Source organism: Phyllostomus discolor, chromosome 14 (genome assembly GCF_004126475.2).
Source record: "Phyllostomus discolor isolate MPI-MPIP mPhyDis1 chromosome 14, mPhyDis1.pri.v3, whole genome shotgun sequence".
In the NCBI taxonomy this organism is placed as follows: domain Eukaryota; kingdom Metazoa; phylum Chordata; class Mammalia; order Chiroptera; family Phyllostomidae; genus Phyllostomus; species Phyllostomus discolor.
Genome location: NC_040916.2, coordinates 9,012,276 through 9,029,579, shown reverse-complemented (window position 1 = coordinate 9,029,579; position 17,304 = coordinate 9,012,276). Strand labels below are relative to the sequence as shown.

Genomic DNA, 17,304 nt, shown 5'->3' with positions numbered 1-17,304 from the left:
TGATGGACGAGAATTCAGACCTTTGCTTTTTTGTCCTCACTAACTGTTTTCATTTAGAAGGAAACTCTAGTGTGATCTTCTCTCTCTTTCCAAATTTTCATGCTCTTGCACGGCTTCTGTCTCTCCCTCCACCCCTTCTTCTTTCACTGTCTCTCTCTCTCTCTCTCTCTCTTTCTTGTTCTGTAACTGCTATTCACTTTATTCAATTACTCTTTAAATAGTGTTCCCATCATGCTGATCAACCTTCACTTGGACTTACAGAAAAGTTATGAAAAGTTTGTAAAGTCCTCCCTTATATGCTTTACCCTATTTCCCCTAGTCACACTATCATGTGTAACCATCACACACTTATCGAGACCAGGTACGATGTAATTGGAACAGTATTACTAACTAAACTGCATGCCCTAGGTTTTTTTTTCCACTAATGTCCTTTTTTTTGTTCTAGGATCTTACCCAGGATTCCACTTAGTATTTAATGCTTATTTTCCCTTCAATCTGTGACAGTTCTTCAGTCTTTCCTTGTCTTTCAGGGGTTTGCCCATTGTTCTCTTATAATGGGAGTGAGGTAACGCATTTTTGGCAAGAATACTATAAAACAATGCTGTGTCTTTCTCAGTGCATCATCTCAAAGGGTTATGCACTGCTATGTCTTATTACTGGTGATGTTATTAAGAAAAACAAACTTGTATTTGGTAAGTCTCATATAGAAAAGTAATGGCCATGGAGAGTTCAAGAGGCTATAGGTGTTCATCATAAGATCAGGTGATGAGTGTGGTGTCACTCAGCATATCTGGTAGTCACAATGGAAAGAAGGTGGTCCAGGAATAGTCAGAGGTGTCAATAGTGACAGCTGCTGCTGTTGCATTCATTAAATGAGAGCTAGTTCTCACTAGTTTTTAGGTCAGTACGGATGAATCAGGGAGTTCAGCACTTTCCCCACCCACAGTGGTGAGGCCCACAGTCCATCTGCAGGCCATTTATTCCAATGTCTTGATCTTACCTGTGTTTATGAAGCCGAGGACACAGAGAGTGATTGACACGTTGACCTTGGTCACAGAGTATTCCTTTCTGATGGAGGAGAAAAACCCATCAAGAGCAAACTTGCTTGCAGAATAGGGAGCAAGGAGCGGATTAGCTATTTTCCCTAAATAATAAAGAAATGGGTTAACAAGTGATCCATTTCAGCTCTGCAGAGCTGATCTTTGCTCTATTTTTAGCAGGTTTTGCAACTCCTGTGGAGCCCTCTCACCCTTGAGTCATAGTTTCTTTCTATGCCCCGAAGAGATTATCTTGCTGTGTTGAATTTATAGAAGAAAAAGTTATTCTTCTCCTTCATTAATATATAAAGAACTCTTAAAAATACAAACAAATCTCTTTAGAGAACCACTTCAATTCCATCCTCAATGATGAGTTTTGGCTTCGAATAACTCTACTGGCAAGTTCTAGAAATGGGTGTGTGACACAGGATGTCCAGCTTAGCATCTGACACCGACTCATCTAGGGATGATTCAGAGACCCCGGCGGAGCTGCAGGACACATTGTTGGTAGCTTAATCCGGATTTAGTTCCCCTTTCTTCTTCCATAACAGAACCTCACTTATTTGTGTTTCCACCTGTTACAGATACTGCTAATATTCTCTCAATATATTTTCTGCCCTTCTTCCTTAGAGAGGGGCAGAGACCCTCTGATGTGTGACTGGGCCAATAGTTATCTGAAATAAAGTCCACATTTTTCAGCTTCTTTGAGCCGGATGTTGCCAAGTGACAAAGTGCTAAGTGACAAAGTGCTGTCCAGTGGGGTTGTAATCAGAAGTGTATCATGTGATTCCTGAGAGATGTCTTTAAAGGAAGAAGTCAGTCTCCCCCTCCCCACTCCTTTTCCTCCTTGGTCCCTGAAGGTGGATACGATGGCTGTGGCCCCAGAACAGTCTTGGACCATGAAGTAGAAGCTGTCTGTTGAGAATGGCATAGCACTGAGAGAGTAGGAGGGAAGGTGGGCGACCATGGAGCTGTCATCCTAGCCCCAAATTGCCTACCTCTGGACTTGATTTACCTTATCATTTATTTAATTTACTGTCACAGGTTTTCTGCATCGGAAAATTGAACCCAGCCTACATTGATAGTCCTCCTCACTTTCATGCAGCCCATGTGCCAGAATTAAACTGATACCCTCACTACCTCTAGGGGTGGCCTTGTATAATTTATTTAATCCCACTGTCCTTGTCCATAATTGATACAGGAATAAACAAGTGGCCCGTCTGGACAATGATACTCGAGAATTTTGTTCTTCTGGGAGAGTTTCTTGAAGTGGCAGTCCTGTTTTCCTTCTGCTGAGCACTTTGCGTGTGGACCCCGGGGGCTGGAATCGCTGCAGCTGCCTCACTGTTGGCCTGCGGGTGAGGTTCGTTCTGTTTTCTCCTGACCAGAGAAGTTCAGGCTTACAAGCACTTACCGGAGACCTTTAGGGACTAATGTATTACAGAATTCAGAACTCTTTTTTTGATTTTAGAGCATATATTTATATTACAATACATAACACTGCCTGTAGGTTCTAGGGGGGGCATCCCATCAGCAAACACCTCATTATTTCTCCAGCAAGGTGTTTGAAAGCTCACACTGAGATAAAGGCTTTACGCAACCTGGCTTCCGTTCAAGTTAAAGTAGTTATGTAGCAATAGTTATGAAAAAATATCCTTAGTTTTCAAAGATTTATTTATTTATTTGTTTGTTTATTTATCCATTTCCCCATAGCTTCTTGGACTTTGGAATTGTAGATAAAGGACTGTGAACCAGTGTAGGCTCACTGAAGGAAAGCTGGAACATATCAGAAAGTAGAGAGAAAGAGAAAAGCAGAAAGAAGAATCTCCCAGGCTTGCTGTTCCACAACAACCATAGTGCATCTCATTAAAGTTTGTTTTCTATTCACCACAGTGTTCTTAAACATTTTTCTATACAGTGTTAACTAATTTTTATGTGGCAAACTCTGCATTTTGCTCCCTGGAAAATCTATTTAGTAATTTTAGAAAGCTGAAAAGGGCAAAAACCTCTCTAAAAACCCCAATTTTTATTGTTGAAAAGAGGTTTTGTGAGCTGAGAGACCTTGATTATTTTGTGAAATAAATAGTATGTAACAAGATGTTAAAGTATGACCTGTCCTGCTCTGGTTTCAACTGAGGTTCAGAGGCTGGGAGCATAGTAACTGGCCAAAGACTCCATATTTAAAAAGTTTAAAAAATTGTTTATGCTATTGCAGTTGTCCCAATTTTCCCCTCTTTACCTCTGTCCCTCCAGCCCCACCTCCCCACAGTCAATCCCCACACTGTTGTTCATGCCCATGGGTGATGCATGTGTGTTCTTGGTCTAACCCCTTCATCTTCCAACCAGTCCCAACCTCCCCGCAATTCCCTCTTACAACTGTCAGTCTGTTCCTGGTTTCTGTGCCTCTGGTTCTGTTTTCCTCATTAATTAGTTTTGTTCCTTAGATTCCAGTTATAACTGAGATTATGTGGTATTTGTCTTTTATTGCCTGACTTACTTCACTTAGCATAATAGTCTCCGGTTCTATCTACGCTGTCTCAAAGGTAAGAATTCCTTCCTTTTTTAGTGCTGTGTAGTATTCCATTGTGTAAATGTATCATAGCTTTTGCACCCACTCATGTACTGATAGGCTCTTAAGCTATTTCCAAATCTTGGCTATTGTTAATAATGCTGCTATGAACATAGGAACGCATAGGTTCTTTTGAATTGGTAGTTCAGGTTTTTTATATATATATAAAATGTATATATATATTCCTAGAAGGGGAATCGCTGGGTGAAAAGGCAGTTCCATTTTTCATCTTGTGAGGAAACTCCATACTGTTTTCCAGAGTGGCTGCACCAGTCTGCATTCCCACCAACAGTGCACTAGGGTCCCCTTTTCTTCACATCCTCACCAGAACTTTTTTCCTGATTAATTGATGATAGCCATTCTGACAAGTGTGAGGTGATATCTCATTGTGGTTTTAACTTGCATCTCTCTGATTGCTAGCAATGTTGAGTATTTTTTCACATGTCTATGGGCCTTCTGTATATCCTCCTTGGAGAAGTGTCTATTCAGACCCTTTGCCCATTTTTAAATTGGATTGTTTGTCTTCCTGGCATTGAGCCATATGAGTTCTTTATATATTTTGGAGATTAAACTCTTGCCCAGTGTATCATTGGCAAATATGATCTCCCATACAGTGGGTTCCCTTTTCATTTTGCCAGTAGTATCCAAAGACTCCATATTCTGAAGATAGTTTCCAGACTAGGGACCTTACATAGGACATGGTACCACAAACAAGCAAAAACAAAACCCCCAAAACTCAAAAACCAAAAATGAGTTTATGACACATAGACCCCCAACCACTCCAAGGGAATAAAAGGGCTGAGGCAAAGAGGCCAGAGAGGATGGGAGTTAGGGAGAAGAAATGAGCAGTGTCTCAGGGGTCCTCCAAGAAGAAGGGGCGGGAGCTTCCCCTCATGTCAATCCTTGTGAGAGGAGTTTCAAGGGCACCTCATGGGGAACTTGTTCCCAGGAGTTTGAGAGGCACCAAGGTCTGATGTCTGACCAATCTGAGAGGCTCCAGTTATGGGCAGGGTCACCACAGAGCCAGTGCAAACTGTGTGCTACATGAGGGCGCTCTCGCTGTGGGGGGCCTGAAATCCAGCCCACACGCAGCCCATCACCCTATGGGCCTTGTTCTAGAGCTCATCCCTTCTTCTCTGGAGTTATTTCCAACCCTTCCTCAAAGGACAGGCCAAAGTAGTGAGTGTACCCCTTGTACTCGCACAGTCCGAGGGAAATAACAGAAGCAACTGTTGTCCAAGTCACAGGAAGAACTATTAATATTCCAGCAGGGGCCTTCCAGGAACCCATGGAAACGCCCTGTGCCAGAGTCAATGTGGTCAGCCTCCCAACTTAGAGAGCATGAACTTCGAACATCTGCCGTGGCCAGAGGAGACCAATGCTGTAATAGTTGGGAGCTAGCCAAGTAAGGTTTTCCTACCCCAACCCTCTGTTTTTCCTAGTATTCTCCCCTTTCTTTTATATGAGAGAGACTAGAGGAAGCCTGGTGAGTTATAAGAAGAGAGAGAATGGGAGGAAAGGCTGAACCTTTCTCTTTATTCCTACCCCAGGTTTCCTGTGACAGCAGCTTGATGACGGGAGAAACTTTAGATTACACATGACTGGACATTTTAATTACTGACGTAAGACTGTCCTGGAGACTGGAAGGAGTCTTTTGATAATCAAAGAGAGGATCTTTGATTATCCTGGAGTGTTGCCATCTGCCCTAGATCACATCCAGGCTCAGGGAAGAGCTCACCATCAGAAGAGGTCTGAAGGAAAGAATCAAGTTGTTTTCTGATTGCATAAGATCAGCTTGCTCAACTACCAGTGAAAAAATATGCCAGAATGTGAGCTCAATTAAATGAAATGAATAAGTAAATAAATGCCCCATCTAATATGCATGAAGTAGGCATGAAAGTGAGGGGGTTAGAAGTTGAGTGCTTTGCCCAAGGTTAAGTTTTGATTTGCATGGGGAGAATGAAGCTCTTACAGCAGGATAGATACATATAGCAGCGAGAGTTCTCTTCTGGGAAGTCTGAGACACAAACAGAGCTATGGTGACCGTATTTTCTGAAGCTCATTATGGGACATAGGAGTATGACAAGTAAGAGTGCAGTCTTGGTGATAAAAGGGAGGGACTGTGTGCAATTAGCTCCGTCCCAGAAATGCTGGGACTTGGCCACTGTAGAGCCAGGAGGAGCCAGAAGGCTGGCAGACGAAGCCATGTGCTGGATCTTGTTGGTGGGCAGAAGAGGTCAGAAGCAGGCTCTCTGCTTCCACTAGTCCACTCCACACCCTTCCCGCTCCACTGCCTTGCTGAAATTTCAGAATTATTTCCACGCCAAAGGCAGACTTGAAACTGTTTTAATCAAGAGGTTAGAAGAAAGTGTACAGGGTTGAAAGGCCTCATTCCTGCCTGCCCTCAGACTTGCAGAGTGACCCAGGCAGAGGCACCACACCTTCTGCTGAGCGAGCCCCACCCCCACTGGATGGCTTTGAAGCCGGGAACTCTTCCTGGGTCCTGCCCCTTTTATCCCAGCTCTTCCTAATTTTTTTTTTTTTTCTCAGCTGGACCCCTCATGGTCTAAACCCTTTACTTGTTTGGGTTGAGTCAGATTTTAAGATTAATCCATTTCTCTCCTTCAGGCCTTAAAGAACCTCAGGTGCCCATAATAAGGCTTGAGACAACCCAGAATTCAGTGCTGACTGAAGCAGTGGAGATGGATGAATTGCCCAGGGAGACTACGCTAAGTGAAAAGAGAAGAGGGCTTAGGATGGTAAGAATCCCAAGTAACAAACCATAAAGCTGGGGAGATGAAACAAAACTGAGAAGGGGCAGTCGTAGGAGCTGGAGGAAAGCCAGGGAAGTGTTTTGGCTGAAGACAAGGAAGGAGTGTATGATGTTGAAACATCACAAAAATGCGTCAGAAGATGAGATAAAACCTGTTACTTAGTTGCACAAGATGACTTGGGTAAGAGCATTTCTGTGGAGGTATGGGGCCTACGAAATGCGGCTCTGATGGTCTCAGAGCATCAGCACATCTCCCAATGCGAGAATAAAAGCACGGACTTTAAGAACCCCCAGGGCTGAAGGGTGAGCACAAACCTGTTTTATCAGCTTTTCATAATTACCCACATGCAGCCTAAGTAGTTGTGCTTGCCGAAGGGAGAGCTGTCAGTGTCCCGTGTGTTCACTTAGAGGCATTTGCATTCCCTTCACCTTAAGTCACATAAGCAGGGCTTCAAGAGGGTCATTTGGAGAATGTTACAGGTGTCCTCTGGAGTTTGGGGATGGGTGTTTGATTCACATCAAAAAGTCTAAAGGCAAGAGGAAGGGCTGGAACTGCCCTAGCTTGAGAGCAAAGCTGAGTGCCTTGTGTGATCATTTATGTCCATGAATGGCAGCCTTCCCAGAGACCAAATGTGGAACCTGTGGAGGCGGCTGGCCTGGGGGCACCTTCCCGGGGATGATGAGTGGACTGGACCACGAGGGCTGGGCCAAGAGGGCTGGGCTGATCGATGCCAGGAAGCTGAAAAGAATGAGCTAGAGGAAGCATCACTGATGGTAAAGTGGTCTCCTACAAAGAATCTCCGAGAAATCCGTGAAAAAAAGCCCTGCAAAAACACCCTCACTTCCTCCAAATTACTAGACCACCTAGGATGGGGATTTCTTTTTCTTTTGAAATAATTTCAAACTTAGAGAAGAATTACAAGAACTACCCCCACCCTCACCTTCCTGAGCTATTTGGGAGGAATTGCTATAACCGAGGAGATTACTGGACCTGCTGTCCCAGTCACTCTGGGTAGGTTGGCATGCATCTCCTGCACACAGACACATTCTCCTACATAGTCACCAAAATGAGGAAAGCAACGCAGTAGGTTCCTAGACCTGCCACAATAAATCACCACCAGCTAGGAGACTTAAGACAACAGAAATTCATTTCCTCACAGTTCCAGGGACCAAACGTGTGAAATCAAGGTGTGGGCAGGGTTGCATGCCCTCCAAAGGCTCTAGGGGAGAGAGAGAGAGCCTTGTCTCCCCCCACAGTGTAGTGGCTGTCAGCATTCCTTACGGCCATGTCATTGCAAACTCTGCCTATTGAGTCAATCAATCAATCAATCAATCAGTCAATCCCCATCTCCCTCCCCCACCTGGCAACCATCAGCTTAGTCTCTATATCTGTGGGTCTATATCTGTTTTGTTTTGTTCATTCATTTACTTTTTAAAAGATTTTACATGTAAGCAAGGTCATCCAGTAAATTTCTTTCTCTGTCTGACTCATTTCACTTGGCATAATACTCTCTAGGTCCATGCTGCAGCAAATGGCAAGATTTCATTCTCTCTTATTGCTGAACAGTATTTCATTACATATATACCACATCTCCTTTACCCCATTTATATATTGATGAACATCTTGGTTACTTCCATATCCTGGCTATTATTAGTAATGCTGCAATGAACGTAAAGCTGCATATATCCTTTTGAATTAGTTTTAAAAAATACCCAGAAATGGAATTGCTATATCCCAAAGCAGGCCTATTTTTAGTTTTTTGGAACCTCCATACTGTTTTCCACAGTGGCTAAATTTGCAACCCCACCAACCGTGCACAAGGTTTTCCTTTTCACCACATCCTTGCTAACACTTGTTGTTTTGTTGATTTATTGATGATCGCGGATGTGACAGGCATGAGATGGTATTTCATTGTGGTTTTAATATGCATTTCCCTGATGCCCAGTGATGTTGAACATATTTCCTGTCTGTTGGAGAAACATCTGTTCAGGCCCTCTGCCCAATTTTTAAATCGAATTATTTGCTTTTTGCTTTTAAGTTGTATGAGTTCTTTATATAGTGTAGATATTAATCCCTTATTGGATATATCATTTGCAAATATTTTCTCCCATTCAGTAGGTTGTCTCTTCATTTTGTTTTCGATTTCCTTTGCTGTGCAAAAACTTTTTATTTATTTATTTTTAAAAAGATTTTATTTTTATTTATTTTTGGAGAGTGGGAAATGGAGGGAGAAGGAGAGGGAGATAAACATTGATGTGCAAGAGAAACACCAATCGGTCGCCTCTTGTGTGTCCCCAAATGGGGACCTGGCCCGCAATCCGGGCCTGTGCCCTGAGTGGGAATCGGACCTGCAAACTTTCAGTATGCAGGGCAGCACTCAATCCACTGAGCCACACCAGCCAGGGCAAAAACTTTTTAGTTCGATGTTTATTTTTTCTTTTGTTTCTCTTGTTCGAGGAGATATATCCAAAAAGATATTGATAAAGGCAATATCAAAGTGTTTACTGCCTATGTTTTCTTTTAGGAGTTTTATAGTGTCAAGTCTAACATTTAAGTCTTTAACCCTTTAGAGTTTATTTTTGAATATAATGTAAGGAAGTGGTCCAATTTCATTTTTTTGCATGTATCTGTATATTTTTAAAATGTTTTATAAAAGATTTTTATTTATTTAGTTAGAGGGAGAGGAGAACGGAGAGAGAAAGGGAGAGACACATTGATGTGTGGGAGATACATCAATTGGTCACCCCTCACATGCCCCCAACTGGCCCACAACTGAGCCATGTGCCCTGACTAGGAATCAAACCAACAGCCTTTCAGTTTGGATCATGGTGCTCAGTCCACTGAGCCACACCAGTCAAGGCTGCTATCTGTATCTTTACATGGCCTTCTCCTCTCTTCTTCTGTCTCTGTCTTTTCTTCTGTCTCTTATAAGGACACTTGTCACTGGATTTAGGGCCCATCCAATAATTCTGGGTGCTCTCATCACAATATCCTTAGTTATACCTGTGAAGACCCTGTCTCCCAATAAGGTTGTAGCTGAGTCCCTTGTCATTTTCTCTTTATTAAATTTATTGGGGTGACATAGGTTAATAAAATTATATAGGTTTAAAGTGCACAGTTCTATGACATTGTCTATATATTGCATTGTATGCCCACCACCCAGAGTCAAATCTACTTTTGTCACCATATATTTAACCCCCTTTACCTTTTAGTATTCTCCCTTCCATCTGTTAACCAGCATACTATTGTCTATGTCTGTGAGTTTTTCTTTGTTTGTCTTATTGTTCATTTGTTGCTTTCAGTTTTATATCACACATATGAATGAAATCATATGGTTTTTGGTTTTTTTTTTGGTCTGACTTGTTTCTTTTAGCATGATATTTTCATGATCCATTCAGTTGTTGCAAATGGCAATATTTTATCTTTACTGACCGGTGAGTAGTATTTCATTGTATATATGTACCACATGTTCTTCATCCAGTTATCCAGACACTTTGGTTGTTTCCATGTCTTGGCCATTGTGAATAATGCTGCAATAAACATAGGGGTGGGTGCATATATCTTTGCCAATAAATGTTTTCAAAATTTTCAGGTAGATATCCAGAAGAGGGATTGCTGGGTCATACGGTAACTCTAGTCATAATTTTTTGAGGAACCTCCATACTGTTTTCCATAGTGGCTGTGCTGGTTTGCATTCACACGGGCCATGAATAAGGGTTCCTTTTTCTCCACAGCCTCTCCAACACTTGTTATTATTTGTCTCTTTGGTAATAGCCATTCTAAAAAATATCTTCTAGGTTTTTTAAATCCTCACCCGAGGATATGCTCATTAATTTTGAGAAAAACATCAATGTGAGAGAGAAGCATTGATTGGTTGCCTCCCTTATGCCCCCCGACTGGGGATTGAACCCACAACCTAGGTATGTACCCTACCCAGGGATTGAACCTGCATCCTTTTGGTACACAGGACCATGTTCCAACCAAGCCACCCTGCCAGGGTTTATAGTTTTGATTTGCATTTCCCTTGTGATTTTAGTGCCCCTACTATTTTTGGCAGCTAGAATTAAATAATTTAATTCTTAATTAGGCCCTTGTTCACATGTTAACCATTCTCTCTGCTCAGTTACTTTTGTTTGCATGCACATAGTCATAAGCTGCTGATGTGGGATCTCTTCATGAAGCAGGAGATAACTTCAGGGTTGTGAAGAGAACTTACGAGTTTCTTTTGTTAAAGAAAAGAATATCTTCAAGGTAGCTGTTAGCAGCTGCCAATGTCTGATGGATGAAAGCATCATCTATGACTTAAGGAACACAGATTTCTCTCTTAGTTCCCTGAAACACTCTCTGCCATAGTCCCTAGTTGCATAAAAGCTTATTACTTTTGCTTTTTGAGAGAGACATGCTTCAGAGATCTTGCTTTGGCCAAATCAAATAAACATTTCTTCACTTCCAAGCACAGATGTCTCAATGTTTGGGACATCCAAAACATTGGAGGAGTGGGCGCATGAACTTGAATTGTGGGAGGTGATTCTGCAACAAGGTCATGTACATAGGTTTAGGGACCTAAGATATAGACATGCCTTCTTAAGGGCCACCATTCAACCTATTACATTAACACTGATGTATCTGGTCCACAGACCCCATTCAAGTTTTGCCACTTGTCCTTATAATAACCTTAATATCCATAATGTCCTATATAGCAAAGGATCCGACTGAGGATCACAAGCTGCATTTAGTTGTCATCACTCTTCAGCTTCTTTTAAGCTGGAACATTCCCTAGTATTTCTTTGACTTTCATGACCTTGACACTGTTGAGTATTGCAAATACTTTTGCACAAGGTGATATGCTAGTGCTGAATCATAGTGGATTACGAGAGCTGATTGCTCAGTTTCCAAGAAATTGGTAGGCATGTTGAAGTCATGTTGAAATGGCCATCCTGAGATTCTTTGTACCTTGGAAATGCTACATGTAAAATTTTTTGATTGTCTCCCTCTGGAGAGCTAGTTGTTAAACATTTACCAGCACACTACTGATAAATGTCCCTCAGTTTTGATTTTTCTCTGCTGTTTCCTCATGGTTTGATCCAGGCTATGTATTTTTTTGCAGGATGACAGGGTTCATTCTAATTTTTTTCCATTTCATATTTGTAACACTGACAGTGAGAACCTCAACCTGAACATATATTATTTATTTGATTAACGACCCCTGTATATGATTATTATTCAGTTGCTTCTGTGCTCTCTGTGTGGGCACCTCCTCATCCCTACTGGGCACTGACACCTCATGCCAGGCCACAAGGATGCCCTCTTCACTCCATGTTGAGCTGCCCCAATGCAGATGCCTTCATTGCTTCTATTATTTGACACCCTCGTTGGTCTGGTGAGAACCAGGTTCTTGGTATAAATCAAGCTACCATTGCTGTCCCTTGTCTGTCTACCCTTCTCATCTCATCTCAGTCTTGATATCGCAAGTCAGGCTGCCATGGCTGCTCCCTGACACAGAGCTGTCCCATTCTGTTCGAGACTGACAACCTGTGTTGACAGGGCAATATTTAAAGAAGATTATCCAAAGGGTGTACAAGAGACTCAGACATGTCTACCACTGTCTCCCCTGCTTGTAGCCTAACTCAGCCCTCCCTGTGACCTTTCTGGTTAGATCTGAGTCAATGATTGTCCCTCTCTAGGCTGAATGACTTATGGGAGTTGCAAAATTCAGCTGAGCCACTTGCAAAACTCAGCTGAGCCACTTTGATACATCTTCTTTGGAAGGAATTTGGAGTTGGGCGATTTGGGCACCAAGAGTCTTGGCAATGGGGCAGAAGTCAGAAGTGTACTGAGGCTTATTATGCTGCAAAAGGGATGGTGGCAGTGAGGCTGAACTAGGTACCAAGTGAATCAGAGGCTTTAAGAAAGAAAGAGGAGCAGATGCACTGAGAGAAGCAGGTGTGGCAGAACCATGCTCTCTCGGGGAGATCCTGGGGTGGCCTTATTTCCTGGTGGTTTCTCTACTCCAGTTCCCATCAGGTCAGCTGTCTTCCCAAGGATGGACTAAGACAGATGTGTGCCCAATATAGGCCAGTGATTTGGCACCCCTTCAAAATAATCTTCAATTAAATATTGTTCAACATTTACTCAGAGAACAGGGCTAGACTAATTTTCTAAAGCTAGAAATAAAGGGTTTATTATATATATGTATTACATAGGCATTTCTGAGCCAGAAAACTTCATGGAAAAACATTAAATAATTGAAAACTTATATAGTTAAATCAACTATACCAGACATCTGTTGGATTCTGACTTCCAGTTGACTATAATGCCTGAGTTCAGGCATATGTCAGCTATTTTCAGCATTGGTAGCTTTGCTTATAGGTTCATAGCCACACCGAAAAAAAAATCCCATCATAAATGCTTTTGTGTATTCTTGGTTTTTATATCTGTGACTTGATTGATGAGTATTCCTTAATAGGTTTTTAGCATTAAATTTGCTGGATGAAATGATGGAAACACTTTTTAAGACTATTGTTACATATTGCCAAATTGCTGTAGACAAAATGAAAAATGGAGGACTAGACTTTTAGAAATCAATTGTGAAAATCAGTTAAAATAAATAAAAGCACCATACCCTTTCCTATCAAGAGTATATGAGTGTCTATTTCACATCTACCATATTTTACTGGGTATAATGCACACCCACATTTTTATGCACATTATACACAGGATTATTATGCTCATGATTATACCCATGTTATGTAATCATTATACCCATATTTAATGCACATTTTTATTTTTCCACCCAAAATTTGGGCAAAAAAGTGCACATTATACATGGCAAAATATGGTACTTTGTGGAGTTAACAAAGTTTTAAACAATTAACAATTTTGTAGGCAAACCAAGAAACCAAATACAATAACAACAACAAAAAACAACCCCCACCATAGTATTTAGTTGTTTAATTTTGGTAGTTCAGTTGTTTTAGTCATTTGAATTTGTTTACTTATGAGGTTGAGCACAAGTTCTGTCCTCCTGAAGTCAGACAGAGGAGAAATATTTTTGGTTTTTTGGGGGTACTATGTACAGACCTATCACCTACTTTTCTTTTTATTCTAATAACATTTACACCAAGCTTGCTGTACAATAAACAGTTCCAAGTGTATAAAATGAAAAGTAAAAGCCCCTTTCTTTAAACACAGTTGAGCTCATGCTATATTAATATACACTGTTCTCTAAATTATTTTTCTTTTGAACATATGCTTTTTACGGTCACTATGTGTAAACATTTACATATTATTTCACTACAATTTAAGAACTAGTTGCTAGTGGTGGATATTCAGGTTGCTTTCAGTTTTGTTTTCTTTTAATGCCTCTAAGCAATGCTCTACCAATTGGCTGATGCTGGATGTGGGCTCCATGATGACGAGCACCTGACCTGGCCATTTTGCTCACTGCCATAGCCCTGGCACCTGGCATAGGGCCTGGCTCAGAGTGTGCCCTCAATTGATATTTTTTTGAAGAAGTGACTGAATATATTTGGAGAACACTTGTGCAAGTTTATCTGTAGAATAAGTTTCTCAGATATAAAGTTATGCTCTCTTCCCAGCCACTTCTCATCTTGTGCTACCTTAAGTGGACTTCTCATCGAAATCAATACTTATCTCGACAGGAGTCCTCCTTGGGTCAAGTTCAACTATATAAAGCTATATATTCACACTATGTCAAATTCACTTTTTATTGTCTTAACTTTATGTTTAGTTGTTTTTAATGATATACCTTGTCAAAGTTTACAACAAGAAGCTGCATATGAAATCAATTAGCTATATTTATTGTTAGGAAGTTTTGCAAACATCTCAATGGGCAAGGATATATAAAAATTGTTCACATAATAGAAATATAAATTGCCTATAAACACATGACAATGAAATTCATTCATTAATTACTCAACTTTCATTAAGTATCCACTACCTGCCTAGTGCCATTATAGAAAATAAGAATATGATGGTAACCAGTATGATGAAATGCCACTGCTCTCAAGGGGACAGGGACCTCAAATTCCACCTCACAAGGAAACAAATTCACATGATAACTACATAATTCCTTCCATATTTGTGGGTTCCTCATCAATGGATTCAACCAACAGCAGATTAAAAATATCTGAACACAAAGCTGTGTTGGGGATGTGTACTATGTAGTTAGGCCTACGATGGTGCATCTGTGTTGAACAGGTATGGAACTTTTTTGTGTTATTGTTCCCTAAACAATATAGTATAACAACTATTTACAGCTTTTACATTATATTAAGTACTACAACTAATCTAGAGATGATTTAATGTGTTTACTGGGAGAAAAAGTAAGGCTGACAGACAAGAAAAATATTTATTTGGGTGTTTGAATTACGATTCAGAAACACAGATTCTGGATGCAACCAGAAAAGTGTCTTGTCCGGAGATCAGCATTCAGGTTACATTAGCTGATTACCAAGAATTATGTTTGAAGGGGAATTTACCTTTTACAAGTCATTGGTTTCTCATGAACATCTCTATCTATTACTGGGAAAGAAACATTTTTTTTGTATAGTCCTTAAAAAGCACAGCTATTTTGTACAGCCTTAGAAAGTTTCTTTCTCAACAAATAACTTGCTTTTTTTGGGCAAGTCAGCAAGGTCAGTGCAATTTGTTTGTCCAACAATATTGATTCCAGAGTACAAGATGAAGTCACTGTGACCATAGCTTTTCACAAAAGTACACAGGGGGATATACGTAGGTTATTTGCAAATACTACACCATTTATTTTAATTAATTAATTAATTAGTTAATTAATTAATTATTTTCCCATCACCATTTAGTCCCCTCATATCTCCCTCCTACCTCCCCCCACTATCACCCTATGCCATTTAGTAGAAGGGATTGAGTGTCCATGTGTTTTGCCATCCTGGGATGATGGTGATGGTGTCTTGGAGCTAATTCCTTGCTGACACTGAGGGATGACTGTACTAAATACCTTTAACTTTCACCTATAAAATTGTCAGTTGCTGAAAACTTTGTTAACTCTGCAAAGTAGGTGTGAGATGAGCACTTATATGTACACTCAGGGTGGGAATGGGACATGATGCTCACAGTATTCATTTACGTTGAATATTTTGTGTATTTTAAAAATCAAGTCCTTTATTTTTCATTTTGTCTAAAGCAATTTGGAAATGTATTCCAATAGCTTTTAAAACATTCCCATCATTTCACCCAGTAAATCTAGTGCTAAGAGTTTGTGAAGGAAATAATCATTAACTTAGTCATAGATGTATGAACAAGAACATTTATTGTAGAGTTTTTAAAATTGCAAAACATTGCAAGTAACTTAAATAAAAATAGGGACAGACTTGTAGATGAGAGCAGGACAACAGCTAAGGTGGGGGAAGTAGGGAGTGCAGGGATTGAGCAAAAAGGAGAAAAGACTCATGGACATGGACAGGAGTGTGGTGATTGCAGGGGAAGAGGAGTATACGGGGACTAAATGGTAATGGAAAAAAATACAGTCAAGATTAAATTAAAAAAATAAAATAAAACATCAGCTCCTTAAAAAAAAAAGAAAGAAAGTAACCTAAATATCTGGCAGGATAAAGATAAATTGTACTATATTTGCATCTATATTGGTATATGTATCTACCTGGAAGAAAATTATTCAAAATATTGGTATGATTATGGTTAATTTTAATTTCATTTTTCAAATTTCATTGTGTGCGTATGGCTTTTATAATCATAGAAACATTTAAAAAAGTCATTGTGGCATTGTTCTTTCAATTACATTGTGCCTTCAACTTAAAATGTTTTATGAGAAATTTATTTAAGAAATTATTTGGTTTCTGTCGTGCTTCCTTTGAATATAATCATGTATATACTGACCCAGTTCTTTGTCTTTAAGAAATTCAAGAGCCTAATTTGAAACTTAAGCACAGCATCTGTGTTGAGTCTAATTTTGGCACTTTTATATTCTTCTTTTCTTAGGAACTTCTTTTCTGTTTGTATATTTCAGTTAGAGTGTATTTGTTGTAAGCCTTCCCATAATTCCTTGGTGAGTACACATGGCTAGGTGAATGATGGCAGAACCTTGCTATTTTCATCAGGAAGTATACTTGGTTGAAACAAATGGTAACAGGGTTAAGTAGTGGTGACTACTTAATTTAAACTCTATCCAGCCTTTCAAGGGGGAAATGGGGAGCAACGGTTGTCATAGGTAGCATTTTTTTTTTTTTTTTTGATTCTCAACCTGCATTAGACTGTCACTGTCTTCATCAGTGAAATCTCCTCTCATCCCTGTTGGGGCAGTGGTGTGGGGGTGGTCAGATAAAAACTGAATTTGAAGATGAGTCCAGGAGGGTCTCTGAATCCTTCAGTTTCTACCTAAACATAGTCTCTTGAATTTAGGCAATTAATGGATTTTTTACGTCTAGTTTATTGATTCTTACTCTGATCTCCTTTTTGGTCTTTATCCATGCCCTATGCATGACATATCTGTACACACGTACTTCATCTCCCCATATTTCTCTCCATTCTCCTCCAAATAGGCTAAACCTGCAGCAGCACCCTCGCCCTCCTTGTAAATACCTACGTTCATAGTATAAACACTTCCACTCACCTTGGAAATTGTGGTTTCTGAAAACTATTTCTTAGGTACTTGTATGTAAGGGCAAGTTTCATCTTTTCTTAGAAAAACTAGAACAACTTAATGAGAACTAAACCATCCACTTTTTACTCTAGTTTCTAGGCTTCTTTTTGTCCTAGACCTTCATCTTCCTCCCCACCCCCACTGAACCCAGTGCATATCCATACATTGAGACATTCATTGGTCTACCTTTTAGGAAAAAGCGGTAGGCCAGAGCTGAAGGCAGGCATGAAATTGATATCTGTATATTCTTGTCTTTATGCAAAACATCAG

General features: G+C 40.2%; 1 protein-coding gene and 1 long non-coding RNA gene across 2 annotated transcripts in view; one reads left to right on the top strand and one right to left on the bottom strand.

Annotated features, from left to right (window-relative positions):
* HSD11B1 (hydroxysteroid 11-beta dehydrogenase 1) overlaps positions 1-17,304 on the bottom strand; it is a 34,349-nt gene that overhangs the window by 1,352 nt on the left and 15,693 nt on the right. The window contains exon 5 of the mRNA XM_028530668.2: positions 1,001-1,144. Coding sequence (XP_028386469.1) covers positions 1,001-1,144 — 144 coding nt within the window. The remainder of the gene's footprint in view (positions 1-1,000; positions 1,145-17,304) is intronic.
* Positions 4,894-6,403, top strand: LOC118498179. Its single transcript, XR_004900697.1, has 2 exons — positions 4,894-5,011; positions 6,235-6,403. It is a non-coding gene; the product is annotated as an uncharacterized LOC118498179 (long non-coding RNA).